This window comes from Phyllobates terribilis, unplaced genomic scaffold (assembly GCF_046119375.1).
Source record: "Phyllobates terribilis strain yellow unplaced genomic scaffold, ASM4611937v1 Scaffold_5__5_contigs__length_657084704, whole genome shotgun sequence".
Lineage (NCBI taxonomy): Eukaryota > Metazoa > Chordata > Amphibia > Anura > Dendrobatidae > Phyllobates > Phyllobates terribilis.
This window is the reverse complement of record NW_027362765.1, coordinates 18,448,378-18,462,091: the sequence shown is the minus strand read 5'-3', so window position 1 is coordinate 18,462,091 and position 13,714 is coordinate 18,448,378. Positions and strand designations below refer to the sequence as shown.

The window sequence follows — 13,714 nt, the reverse complement described above, 5'->3', positions numbered from 1 at the left end:
AATTATATAGAATGCATATATTGGGCGTTTTAAGCCGGTGTAATTACTTTTTTTTGTTTTATGCACATAATTATAATGTTTTGAAATATTCACATCTCAAATAAACTTTGAAAACTATTTCTATTTGAGCTACTCCTTGTTATTTGCACACAGGCCTAAAAGGCCCCAGGTATGTGAAAGTGTAGATTTCTATGGTTGCGTGTTCTAGGGTTAAAGGGCGTGGTTTTAGGGGAATGACAGTGATGGGAGCGACATCATTCCCCATTCCTGCACCTCAGGGTGTGGCTGAGTATCATTTAAATGTTCAGCCCTGTTTTTTTTTTCTTTGAGTTGTGTTTGGAGAGGCAAGGTCTCCAGACTGGACAGCCATAGCTCAGGAGGGAGCTGAAGGCAGGACATAACCTGTGTGAGCGACCCGCACCCACATATATTGACTGTGCTACAGTTTATCTTTTGTTTTTGTGGTTTAGCCAAGTAAGGCTGTGATTATTTTGCTGGAGTGCAGAGCTTTATGCTGCTAATAAAGTCTGCAAAGAAAACCCGGGTTCCTGAGTCTACTTCCGGAAGTGGCCGAGCGAGTCGTCCTACCACAATACATATATTCTATACAATATGCACAGTGGGTTGCGAAAGTATTCACCCCCTTAACTTTTTACCTATTTTGTTACATTACAACCTGTGTTATAAATATTTTTGTAATTTGATTTGTGCATACACCTCGTACACACACACTGCTCCTTCTCTGTGCACACATGGTTATGCTCAGTACACCTCGTAGACACAAGGTTCCGCTCCGTACACATGCAGCTCTGCTCTGTATACACACTGCTCCGCTCCTTACACCTCGTACACACGGCTCCGTACGCCTCGTACACACGTGGCTCAGCTCCGTGCGCCTCGTACACACGCGGCTCAGCTCCGTGCGCCTCGTACACACGCGGCTCAGCTCCGTGCGCCTCGTACACACGCGGCTCAGCTCCGTGCGCCTCGTACACACGCGGCTCCGCTCCGTGCGCCTCGTACACATGCGGCTCCGCTCCGTACGCCTCGTACACAGACACGGCTCCGCTCCGTACACCTCGTACACACGCGGCTCCGCTCCGTACACCTCGTACACACGCGGCTCCGCTCCGTACACCTCGTACACACGCGGCTCCGCTCCGTACACCTCGTACACACGCGGCTCCGCTCCGTACACCTCATACACAGACACGGCTCCGCTCCGTACACCTCATACACACACGGCTCCGCTCCGTACACCTCGTACACACGCGGCTCCGCTCCGTACACCTCATACACAGACACGGCTCCGCTCCGTACACCTCGTACAGACACTGCTCCGCTCCGTACACCTCGTACACACGCGGCTCCGCTCCGTACACCTCGTACACACGCGGCTCTGCTCCGTACGCCTCGTACACACGCGGCTCCGCTCCGTACACCTCGTACACACGCGGCTCCGCTCCGTACACCTTGTACACACACGGCTCTGCTACATCCACACTGTAAACCCCTCCTGACCCCACACATAAACTTCAGCTCCTCCAGCACCATGACAACCAGCACAGCAGAGTCCTGCATCCACTGAGGCCCCTGATCATGTGACCCCTGACTCCTCCCCTCCTGTGACCTCATCACAGGTCCTGTGCGCACAGAACAGCCATATATGTGGTGGCGGCTCTGCAGGTGGAGGTATGTGGAGATCTAATATATAAAGCTGAATGTGTGTGTGTATGTATGTATGTATGTACGGGATTGTCATTTGCACTGTCGCAGCTACAGCCACAAAATATTGCACAGTCACACGCCTGGACCCCGAGAGCGTCATGGGCTATGTTGTGAGGCGTAATTTTAACCCTGCGTGTTCCAATTCACCAAACAATTTTGCCCCTATCTACATAATGGGGATTAAGTGAAAGGAAAAGTATTGGAGGCAAATTGACAGCTGCCACATGTGAACAAGGGAGAATTAAAGAATGAGAGCGATGGCGCCAAAGAGTATATACCGTACAGTTGCTAAGGTGGGACCCCGACATGGGATACTCATACTCACCACACACGGGGATATGAACACACACACAAAATGCGCCACACACTACCACGTGCTTGAACACATATACCACCCTCAGCACACACAAAACGCATCTCACAAAGATTTATCAGGCTGCCAGTAGCAACCAATCACAGCTCAGCTTCTATTTTGCTACAGTTAATTAATTTGAGCTGTGATTGGTTAATATAGGCAACAAAGGACATTCTCAGTATAACAAAGCTTGTGTAAGGTAATAAGATGTCAGTTAGTGTGTGTTGGTGGAAAGACTGATGTCAGTCACATTACTTCTATGTGAGAGGATATAGAAACTGCCAGTTACAGACTATTTTTACTCATAAGAAAAGGAATTTCATGGCACGAATGTCAGCTGATGCGAAAAGAAAAGCTGCATTACGGGCCAATGAAAAATGTGAAGACCAAGAAACAAGGCTGACACACATGAGAACAGCAGCTGCTTCCTCAAGAGCCAATGAACTTTCTGAACAGAGGGAAGCGAGGCTTGCAGACAAGAGAACAAGAGCTGCTTCCTCAAGAGCGAATGAACTTTCTGAGCAGAGGGAAGCGAGGCTTGCAGACAAGAGAACAAGAGCTGCTTCCTCAAGAGCCAATGAACTTTCTGAGGAGAGGGAAGCAAGGCTTGCAGACAAGAGAACAAGAGCTGCTTCCTCAAGGGCCAATGAGCTTTCTGAGGAGAGGAAAGCGAGGCTTGCAGACATGAAAACAAGAGCTGCTTCCTCAAGAGCAAATGAACTTTCTGAGGAGAGGGAAGCGAGGCTTGCAGACATGAAAACAAGAGCTGCTTCCTCAAGGGCCAATGAACTTTCTGAGGAGAGTGAAGCAAGGCTTGCAGACATGAAAACAAGAGCTGCTTCCTCAGGAGCCAATGAACTTTCTGAGGAGAGGGAAGCGAGGCTTGCAGACATGAAAACAAGAGCTGCTTCCTCAAGGGCCAATGAACTTTCTGAGGAGAGGGAAGCAAGGCTTGCAGACATGAAAACAAGAGCTGCTTCCTCAGGAGCCAATGAACTTTCTGAGGAGAGGGAAGCGAGGCTTGCAGACATGAAAACAAGAGCTGCTTCCTCAAGGGCCAATGAACTTTCTGAGGAGAGGGAAGCGAGGCTTGCAGACAAGAGAACAAGAACTGCTTCCTCAAGAGCCAATGAACTTTCTATCTATTTGTTTGTGGTTTTTGTGTGGAGAATAAATTTTTGTTAACACATTCTATTTTGCTAACAGCAGTTATTAACCCGGGCGAAGCCGGGTAGTACAGCTAGTTATTAGTGTTGAGCATTCCGATACTGTAATATCGGGTATCGGCCGATATTCGCGGTATCGGAATTCCGATACTTTTACAATATCGGATACCGGAATCGGAAGTTCCCATAATGCCTGCGCTCTGCAGTGTCTGTGAAGGATGACAAGTTGGATGGCAGCGCGATCCAGCCTGTCATCAGAATGCCATCCCAGCGGGGGAGAATTCTCCTGATTGTTTAAAAGCCGGCAGGCGGTATAAAGCCGCCGGCTTTTAAACAATCACACAGCCCCATACTGCTTCCCCGCAGCCTCCCACCCCGATCCTCCGCTCCCCTCGCCACCTCCCATCCCGATCGTAAGTTAGGACCGGGCGGGGAGCGCAGCTCCAAGGAGCGGGGAGTGAAGGACCCGGGCGGGGAAGCCGGCAGTGAAAAGACTTCACCGCCGGCTTTCCCGTTCTGTGCTGCGCTTTCCCGCCGGTTATTTCAAATGAACAGCTGAGGTATCAGCTGATGCCGATCAGCTGTTCATTTGAAGTCGCCGCGTTGCCCTCAGAGGGTTCATGTGAGTTCAAGCTTGACTGCATGAACTCACATGAACTTTCCCACGGCCGCACAGGTCAGCCTCACCTCCCAGACGATCAGACCGTCATGATTAGTGTGTGTGCGGTGTGTGTGTGCGGGGTGTGTGCGCGATGTATGTGCGGGTGTGCGCGGTGTCTGTGCGATGTGTGCGGGTGTGTGTGCGTGCAGGCAGACATAGGCCGATGTGACACTACTACTCCCATCGGCCTATGTCTGTCCCCCGTCCACTCCTGCCAGCAGGATCAGCTCGATGGGAGCAGTAGTTCCCATCAGCCTGATCCTGCTATATAAATTGCCCTACTGTGTCCCCAATAAATGTTAAATACATGTCATTGGTGGCCAGTGGTTACCTAAAAGAAATTAGTTCATACATTACCTGTCCCCGCCGATCGCCACCTAAAATAAAGTAAAAAATAAAAAACTACACCTATACTCACCAAGACACCTAATTCCCCGAAGCCATCGATCTCCTGTAATAAAATATAAAATAATAAACCACAACCTTATCCTTACCCCTCCGTAGCAGTCCACGAGTGTCCCACGAAGATCTCCAGTTCAGAGCAGCCACATAGAATGTGACCGCTCTGAACCGCTGCCGCCGCTAGAATGACGGGGCCGTAAGGGTTCACCGGAGTTCAGGCAGCGCTGCTCCGGTTAGCTCCTTTACGGCCCTGCTGTATCGTGAGAAATTCCCACGGTACAGCAGTGCTGTAAAGGAGGTCTCCGGAGCTGCGCTGCCTGAATGCACTCCGGTGACCTCAGTCAGTGGCTCCCGCTGCCGGGAGCGGACGTGTTCCCGGCAGCGTGAGCTTACAGCAGCCATGCACAGCTGTCACCATCTCCAGATGTGACAGCTGTGCATGGGAGATCAGCGCAGGAACGTGGACAGGTAACTATTATTTTTAGTAAACTAAGAATTAAATAAAATTGTGTGTTTTATTTCAAATAAATTATTTTTTTCTGGGTGTAGTGTGTTTTTTCTTTTTAACACTTTGTAGGTTAGTAATGGGGGTGTCTTATAGACTCCCATCATTACTAACCTGGGCTTCATGGCAGCTGGCGCTGACATGAACCCCACCACTATTACCCCCTGCCACCGCACCAGGGCAGCGTGGAAGAGCGAGGCTAAGTGCCAGAGTTGGCGCATCCTATTTATGCGCCATTTCTGGGGCGGCTGACGACTGGTGTTTCTAGCCTGGGAGGGGGCCAATATTCATGGCACCCTTCCTGGGCTATTAATATCAGCCCCCAGCTGTCTGCCTAGCCTTTGCTAGCTATTAAAATAGGGGGGACCCCACGTCATTTTTTTGGGGGGGGTCCCCCATTTTAATAGCTAGTAAAGGCTAGGTATTCAGCTGGGGGCTGATATTAGTAGCCTGGGAAGCTCCGTGGGTTTTACCCCCTTCCCAGGCTTCAAACATCTGCCCCAGCCGTCTGCTTAACCTCCGCTAGAGACTAAAATTATGGGGGATCCCACGCCATTTTTTTTTAAAATAAATCCATTATTTTAACACTAAATGACATTTGAGGAGTTAATAAAGATGCAGTCCCTAAATTATTATTTATTTTTTAATTAATTTTTCCCAAAACTTTTGACGTGGGCTTCGCCATATTTTTGTATGCCAGCCAGGTACAGCATCCAGCTTCTATGAACGCGCAATTTTCCGGGGCGGCTGCGGACTGCAATTTTCAGCGAGGGGCAGAAAGCTTGGGCCTCCCTGCGCTGCAGATTCCATCCCCCAGCTGCCTAGTTGTACCTGGCTGGACACAAAAATCAAATTTTTTTTAATTATTTCAGGAAATTCATGAAATAATTAAAAAAAAATTATGTGGGGCTTCGCCCTATATTTGTGTCCAGTCAGGTACAGCAGGCAGGAACGGGCTGCCCCCAACCACCAGCTGCCTATTTGTACCTAGCCGGACACAACAATATAGGGAAGCCCTTTTTTTCTTAATTATTCCATGAATTTCATGAAATAATTAAAAAAAAAAATACATGGGGCTTCGCCCTATTTTTGTGTCCAGCCAGGTACAACAAGGCAGCTGGGGGCTGGAATCCGCAGCGCAGGGAGGCCCAAGCTTTCTGGGCCCCACCCGCTGCAAATTGCAGTCCGCAGCCGCCCCGGAAAATGGCGCGTTCATAGAAGCGCCATCTTCTGGCGCTGTACCCAACTCATCCACGGCCCTGGTGCGGTGGCTCACTGGGTAATAAAGGGGTTAAGGCCAGCTTGGCATTATCAGCTGGCCCTAAGCCCGAAATTCATGGGGTCACGCCAATATTAGACATGACCACCATGAATTTCTAGTAAAGTATTTAAAAAAAACACAAACACCCAGAAAAAAGTCCTTTAATTGAAATAAAGACACAATTCTTTATTGTTCTAAATTAAACCATACTTACAGTCACGCCCATTCCAGCTGAAGCCAACGATCTCCTGCAATAAAAGTAAAATAATAAAGCAACCTCATCCTTACCTTTCCATGGTTCCCAGGACAGCTTCAGCTCTGCTACATCGAGATGACAGGCTGGACCGCAGCAGAACGCTGCCATCCAGCCTGTCATCCCGCAGACACTGAGAAGCGCAGGCATGCTTGCGCTCCTCAGTGTCTCGCTGTGACGGCATCCAGATGAGCCGAGGTCATGTCCAATGAACTCAGCTCACCTCATGCACGTCACTGACAGCGTGGGAAAATTCTCCTGCACTCAGCGCTTCAGCGTGAGAATTTTCCCACGCTGTCAGTGACGTGCATGAGGTGCGCCGAGTTCATTGGACATGACCTCACCTCATGCACGTCACTGACAGCGTGGGAAAATTCTCACGCTGAAGCGCTGAGTGCAGGAGAATTCTCCCACGCTGTCAGTGACGTACATGAGGTGAGCCGAGTTCATTGTCGGCTCATCTGGATGCCGTCACAGCCAGACACTGAGGAGTGGAAGTATGCCTGCGCTTCTCAGTGTCTGCGGGATGACAGGCTGGATGGCAGCTTTCTGCTGCGGTCCAGCCTGTCATCTCGATGTAGCAGAGCTGAAGCTGTCGTGGGAGCCATGGAAAGGTAAGGATGAGGTTGCTTTATTATTTTTCTTTTATTGCAGGAGATCGTTGGCTTCAGCTGGAATGGGCGTGACTGTAAGTATGGTTTAATTTAGAACAATAAAGAATTGTGTGTTTATTTCAATTAAAGGACTTTTTTCTGGGTGTTAGTGTTTTTTTTAAATACTTTACTAGAAATTCATGGTGGTCATGTCTAATATTGGCGTGACCCCATGAATTTCGGGCTTAGGGCCAGCTGATAATGCCAAGCTGGCCTTAACCCCTTTATTACCCAGTGAACCACCGCACCAGGGCCCTGGATGAGTTGGGTACAGCGCCAGAAGATGGCGCTTCTATGAACGCGCCATTTTCCGGGGCGGCTGCGGACTGCAATTTGCAGCGGGTGGGGCCCAGAAAGCTTGGGCCTCCCTGCGCTGCAGATTCCAGCCCCCAGCTGCCTAGTTGTACCTGGCTGGACACAAAAATAGGGCGAAGCTCCACGTTTTTTTTTTTTAAATTCATGAAATTCATGGAATAATTAAGAAAAAAGGGCTTCCCTATATTGTTGTGTCCGGCTAGGTACAAATAGGCAGCTGGTGGTTGGGGGCAGCCCGTTCCTGCCTGCTGTACCTGACTGGACACAAATATAGGGCGAAGCCCCACATCAATTTTTTTTAATTATTTCATGAATTTCCTGAAATGATTTAAAAAAAATTGACGTGGGGCTTCGCACTATATTTGTGTCCAGCCAGGTACAGCAGGCAGGAACGGGCTGCCCCCAACCACCAGCTGCCTATTTGTACCTGGTTGGACACAACAATATAGGGAAGCCCTTTTTTTCTTAATTATTTCATGAATTTCATGAAATAATTAAAAAAAAAAAATACGTGAAGCTTCTCCCTATTTTTGTGTCCAGCCAGGTACAACTAGGCAGCTGGGGGATGGAATCTGCAGCGCAGGGAGGCCCAAGCTTTCTGCCCCCCCCCCCCCCCGCTGAAAATTGCAGTCCGCAGCCACCCCGGAAAATGGCGCGTTCATAGAAGCTGGATGCTGTACCTGGCTGGCATACAAAAATATGGCGAAGCCCACGTCAAAAGTTTTGGGAAAAATTAATTAAAAAATAAATAAAATAATAATTTAGGGACTGCATCTTTATTAACTCCTCAAATGTCATTTAGTGTTAAAATAAAGGATTTATTTTAAAAAAATTTTACGTGGGGCTTCGCCCTATATTTGTGTCCAGCCAGGTACAGCAGGCAGGAACAGGCTGCCCCCAACCACCAGCTGCCTATTTGTACCTGGCCGGACACAACAATATAGGGAAGCCCTTTTTTAAAAAAATTATTTCATGAAATAATTAAAAAAAAATTGACGTGGGGCTTCGCACTATATTTGTGTCCAGCCAGGTACAGCAGGCAGGAATGGGCTGCCCCCAACCACCAGCTGCCTATTTGTACCTGGTTGGACACAACAATATAGAGAAGCCCTTTTTTTCTTAATTATTCCATGAATTTCATGAAATAATTTAAAAAAAAAATGCGTGGGGCTTCGCCCTATTTTTGTGCCCAGCCAGATACAACTAGGCAGCTGGGGGCTGGAATCCGCAGCGCAGGGAGACCCAAGCTTTCTGGGCCACCCCCGCTGCAAATTGCAGTCCGCAGCCGCCCCAGAAAATGGCGCGTTCATAGAAGCGCCATCTTCTGGCGCTGTACCCAACTCATCCAGGGCCCTGGTGCGGTGGCTCACTGGGTAATAAAGGGGTTAAGGCCAGCTTGGCATTATCAGCTGGCCCTAAGCCCGAAATTCATGGGGTCACGCCAATATTAGACATGACCACCATGAATTTCTAGTAAAGTATTTAAAAAAACACAACACCCAGAAAAAAAGTCCTTTAATTGAAATAAACACACAATTCTTTATTGTTCTAAATTAAACCATACTTACAGTCACGCCCATTCCAGCTGAAGCCAACGATCTCCTGCAATAAAAGTAAAATAATAAAGCAACATCATCATTACCTTTCCATGGCTCCCACGACAGCTTCAGCTCTGCTACATCGAGATGACAGGCTGGACCGCAGCAGAACGCTGCCATCCATCCTGTCATCCCGCAGACACTGAGAAGCGCAGGCATACTTCCACTCCTCAGTGTCTGGCTGTGACGGCATCCAGATGAGCCGAGGTCATGTCCAATGAACTCAGCTCACCTCATGTACGTCACTGACAGCGTGGGAAAATTCTCCTGCACTCAGCACTTCAGCGTGAGAATTTTCCCACGCTGTCAGTGACGTGCATGAGGTGAGCTGAGTTCATTGGACATGACCTCACCTCATGTATGTCCCTGACAGCGTGGGAAAATTCTCACGCTGAAGCGCTGAGTGCAGGAGAATTTTCCCACGCTGTCAGTGACGTGCATGAGGTGAGCTGAGTTCATTGGACATGAACTCGGCTCATCTGGATGACGTCACAGAGAGACACTGAGGAGCGCAAGCATGCCTGCGCTTCTCAGTGTCTGTGGGATGACAGACTGGATGGCAGCGTTCTGCTGCGGTCCAGCCTGTCATCTCGATGTAGCAGAGCTGAAGCTGTCGTGGGAACAATGGAAAGGTAAGGATGAGGTTGCTTTATTATTTTACTTTTATTGCAGGAGATCGTTGGCTTCAGCTGGAATGGGCGTGATGGTAAGTATGGTTTAATTTAGAACAATAAAGAATTGTGTCTTTATTTCAATTAAAGGACTTTATTCTGGGTGTTTGTGTTTTCTTTTAACTTTGACTATGGGGTTAGTAATGGGGGTGTCTTATAGACGCCTCTCCATTACTAACCTGGGCTTGATGTCAGCTGGCATTATAAGCTGACATCAACCCCAACCCTATTACCCCCTGCCACCGCACCAGGGCAGCGTGGAAGAGTGAGGCTAAGTGCCAGAATTGGCGCATCCTATGGATGCGCCATTTCTGGGGCGGCTGACGGCTGGTGTTTCTAGCCTGGGAGGGGGCCAATATTCATGGCACCCTTCCTGGGCTATTAATATCAGCCCCCAGCTGTCTGCCTAGCCTGTGCTAGCTATTAAATTAGGGGGGACCCCACGTTATTTTTTTGGGGGGGTTCCCCCATTTTAATAGCTAGTAAAGGCTAGGTATTCAGCTGGGGGCTGATATTAGTAGCCTGGGAAGCTCCGTGGGTATTACCCCCTTCCCAGGCTTCAAACATTTGCCCCAGCTGTCTGCTTAACCTCCGCTAGAGCCTAAAATTAAGGGGAACCCCACGCCAATTTTTTTTTAAATAAATCCTTTATTTTAACACTAAATGACAAGTACAGTAATCAACACTGTCACTGTACTTCATATATATGTGACTGACATGTTTCTATCTATCTAATCTATGTGTGATTCTCTATTCTTTCTATTCTAAATTGTTGGGTACAGATGCTGAATTGCCGGCTGGCTTTCTTAAAGAGACGGTGCATGAAAACACTATTATTTTTTTAAATAAATCCTTTACACTAAATGACAAGTACAGTAAGCAACACTGTCACTGTACTTCTTATATATGTGGCTGACATGTTTCTATCTATCTAATCTATGTGTGAAGCTCTATTCTGTCTGTTATAAATTGTCGGGTACCGCTGCTGAATTGCCGGCCGGCTTTTTTAAAGAGACGGTGCACGAAAACACTAATATTTTTTTTAATAAATCCTTTACACTAAATGACAAGTACAGTAAGCAACACTGTCACTGTACTTCATATATATGTGACTGACATGTTTCTATCTATCTAATCTATGTGTGAAGCTCTATTCTTTCTGTTGTAAATTGTCGGGTACCGGTGTATGCCGCTGCTGAATTGCCGGCTTTTCATGTCATTCTACATTATTCTTAGTTGTTTTACTTCATGTAGAATTAACCTACAAGGAAAGAAAGGGTTTATTTTCATTCCGATATTTGTGTCCCATTGACTTGCATTGGTTTCCGGTATCGGAATCGGCGATATCCGATACTTTTTGGGTATCGGCCCGATCCAATCCGATACGATATTTCCTGATATCGGAAGGTATCGCTCAACACTACTAGTTATATATATAATTGGTCACTTTTGCTCCTCATCATTGTCCGGTTTTCATTCATTTACGTTCCATGTTCTGGGTCTTTACTATTCAGTTTTGTTCTTCTACATGTATATAAATAGATATTATACGAAGGCTGAAGTGGAGATTTCCCGGCGTCTCTTAGCAGCCGGTCTGGGAATAATGGACTGGGGGCGCAGATACTATCATTGTGCTGCCATTTTTTATTTTCACGCAAACTTTCACTCATTTGGTCCGTTCACGAGATTGTTGCACATTTCTTCGCCTTTTCTATCTGGACCATCAGTCAGACCTGTAATTATCCCCATAGAACATGATGTGATCACTCGTAGGTCGTGTGTAATGCAGCACATTAGCATTAACCCCTTGGTGTCACTGACCTACCAATTTTGGTTTATCCTTGTATTTGAAAAGCCATCCCATTTTTCACTTTGCTTTTCAATATATCAGTATGAGGGCTTGTCTATCTGTATTTTTCAATGTTGAATTTCTGGGGTACATATAACAGCATTTCCACCATTGTTTGTCTAGTGTAAATGTACTTATTCACCATGCGCAGAAACTCCAAAGACCCCAATTATTGCAAGTTTTTAATAGTATTGGTCTTTTCATATAGGCCAAAAGGACTTTTTGGGCCCCCTAAGCTTCTAGGCCCTGTGCAATGTCAACCCCTGCACCTATTGTAGTTCTTCCCATGACCATGTGGCATAAATAATATGGGTCGCCACAATGGGCTATGTGCCCACGATCCGGACGTAGCAGCTCTTTGGATGCAGCATATTTTTGCTGCGTCCAAAATGCTGCGTTCTATTGAACGCAGGTAAATCCACATGTGTTCACTGAACCATGCATATTTCCCGCATTCAATACATTCTAGTGGTCAAATTTCTGTTGCAGAGACTAGCGACTCCTCAAGAGAATTTGACATGCTGCAGTCCTGAAAGACGCACTGCATGTCAGTGTTCATGGGTGATCCACAGCCTCAGATGCACGCATAGTGGACATGGGATTTCTAGAGATCCCATCCACTATGCTGTAACATCTGGACGATGCGGGTTTCACTGCATAAACACGCAGCTTCAAACCTGCCGTGGCTCCTGATCGTGGCCATGTACCCAAACTCACCCGCAGCATGTCAACTTCTGTAGCAGACACGCTGGTCTCAGCTGCAGATTTTGACCCATTGAAATGTCATTATATGCGGTGGATCGGCACTGATCGGCGAAAATACGCTGCGTCCAAAGTGCTGCTTGTTGCTGTTCGTGAGGACGTAGCGGCTAATGAAACAGCTGTGAGCTGCTATTAATGTCCAGGGAACATGTAGCACTTTCCTAGGCTAAAAATAGCTGCTCTCAGCTGCCACAAAAATTACTTGAATGGAAATACTAATGAAATTGGGTGTATGGGATTAGCTGACACCTAGCCCTTTTGTTTGGTGATGACAAGGTGTCAATCAGACCCTTTCATTAGTAAAAGCTACTTAAAGTAAAGAGTTAAATAAACACGCACACAGACAAAGAGTAAACACTTTATTTGAAATACAACAGACACATTCTTTAATCATTTAAATTAACCAATATATTCACCCCAGGTCTGACGGTAATCCAAGGGTTGAAGCAATGTCCCACTTTTCTTTTTTCAAATATCCTTATTTAGCTCCAAAAGGCATTCATTGATGTCCAAAAACGCATCCAAAAAACGCATAAAAAATGCATAAAAAAGTGTCTAAATCGTGGCAAAACGCGCTTTTTTCCACAGCGTTTTTCCTACCAAGAGATGCAGAAACACTGCAGAAATTTCTGCATTGAAATCCTGAACATGCGCACATAGCCTAAAGGGAGTCCAATCAGTGAAAGGTTAATGCATTAATTAGAGGCATACCTGCAATTTTTTTATGATTGGATTGTCCAGCTGTCAAAAAAATCTTATCACCTGAATGTGCATGTAAGACCTCATTCAGATTTTTACGTACAATCATGCTATCCATGATTTCCACACATAGCACTCATATGTCACGGGTGTGTCAGAAGTGACAGACAGTCGCCCTGCAGTTGGTTGCAGGAGATCTCTTCGTTTGGCATTACAGACACCTTCTTAGAAGCTGTCTCTGTAGGACCCAGCGGCTACCTTCCTCTTGCTAATTAACTGCTGTTTGCTAGAGGGAGGTGCCGGCGATATTCACATGACCCCTTGTGAAGGCTTGAGCAAGAGCAGTACTTCTTCTCTGGGGCTAAGAGGACGTGTGTTCATCTTTCTGAAGTCGACTAAAGCTAAGCTATCTTCTAGTTGTCAGTGGTGATCGACTAGCGCTCATCCCCTCCCTTCCCTAGCCAGGGCCAAACGCCAGGGAAAGGCAGGGTGAGGTTTCTGTGCGGCGATTGGTTTGGAACCAATATAGGGACGTTAGGGGAGACAGGGTGATATAAGGTCAGCCTAGCAGGTCTACCCCTTTTCCCCCTTCCCTTTGTGTTGCACTTAGTCTTTCCTACACCTTGCGTGACATTATACCAGTGATAGTCTATGGGGCCATTCACATGACCGACCTTTTCATTGGACCGAGAGGTCCGCGGAAAAACACAGAGGCATGTCCGATTTTGAGCAAAATCGGCAATGCAATTCCGTAGGTACGTGAAAACATCTGACTGCACTTGGATGACATCCGAGTCTCATCCAATTTTCATGGACTGTCAGAATGGAGAAGGAGA

General features: G+C 47.1%; 1 protein-coding gene across 2 annotated transcripts in view; it reads left to right on the top strand.

Moving 5' to 3' along the window:
- Positions 1 to 1,614: 1,614 nt before the first annotated feature.
- Positions 1,615 to 13,714, top strand: part of LOC141270508 (uncharacterized) — a 43,757-nt gene continuing 31,657 nt past the window's right edge. The window contains exon 1 of one of the 2 annotated variants that reach the window (XM_073680520.1): positions 1,615 to 1,692. In XM_073680520.1, coding sequence (XP_073536621.1) covers positions 1,667 to 1,692 — 26 coding nt within the window. In that variant the 5' untranslated portion in view covers positions 1,615 to 1,666. The remainder of the gene's footprint in view (positions 1,693 to 13,714) is intronic. The other variant, XM_073680519.1, reaches the window with a different exon arrangement.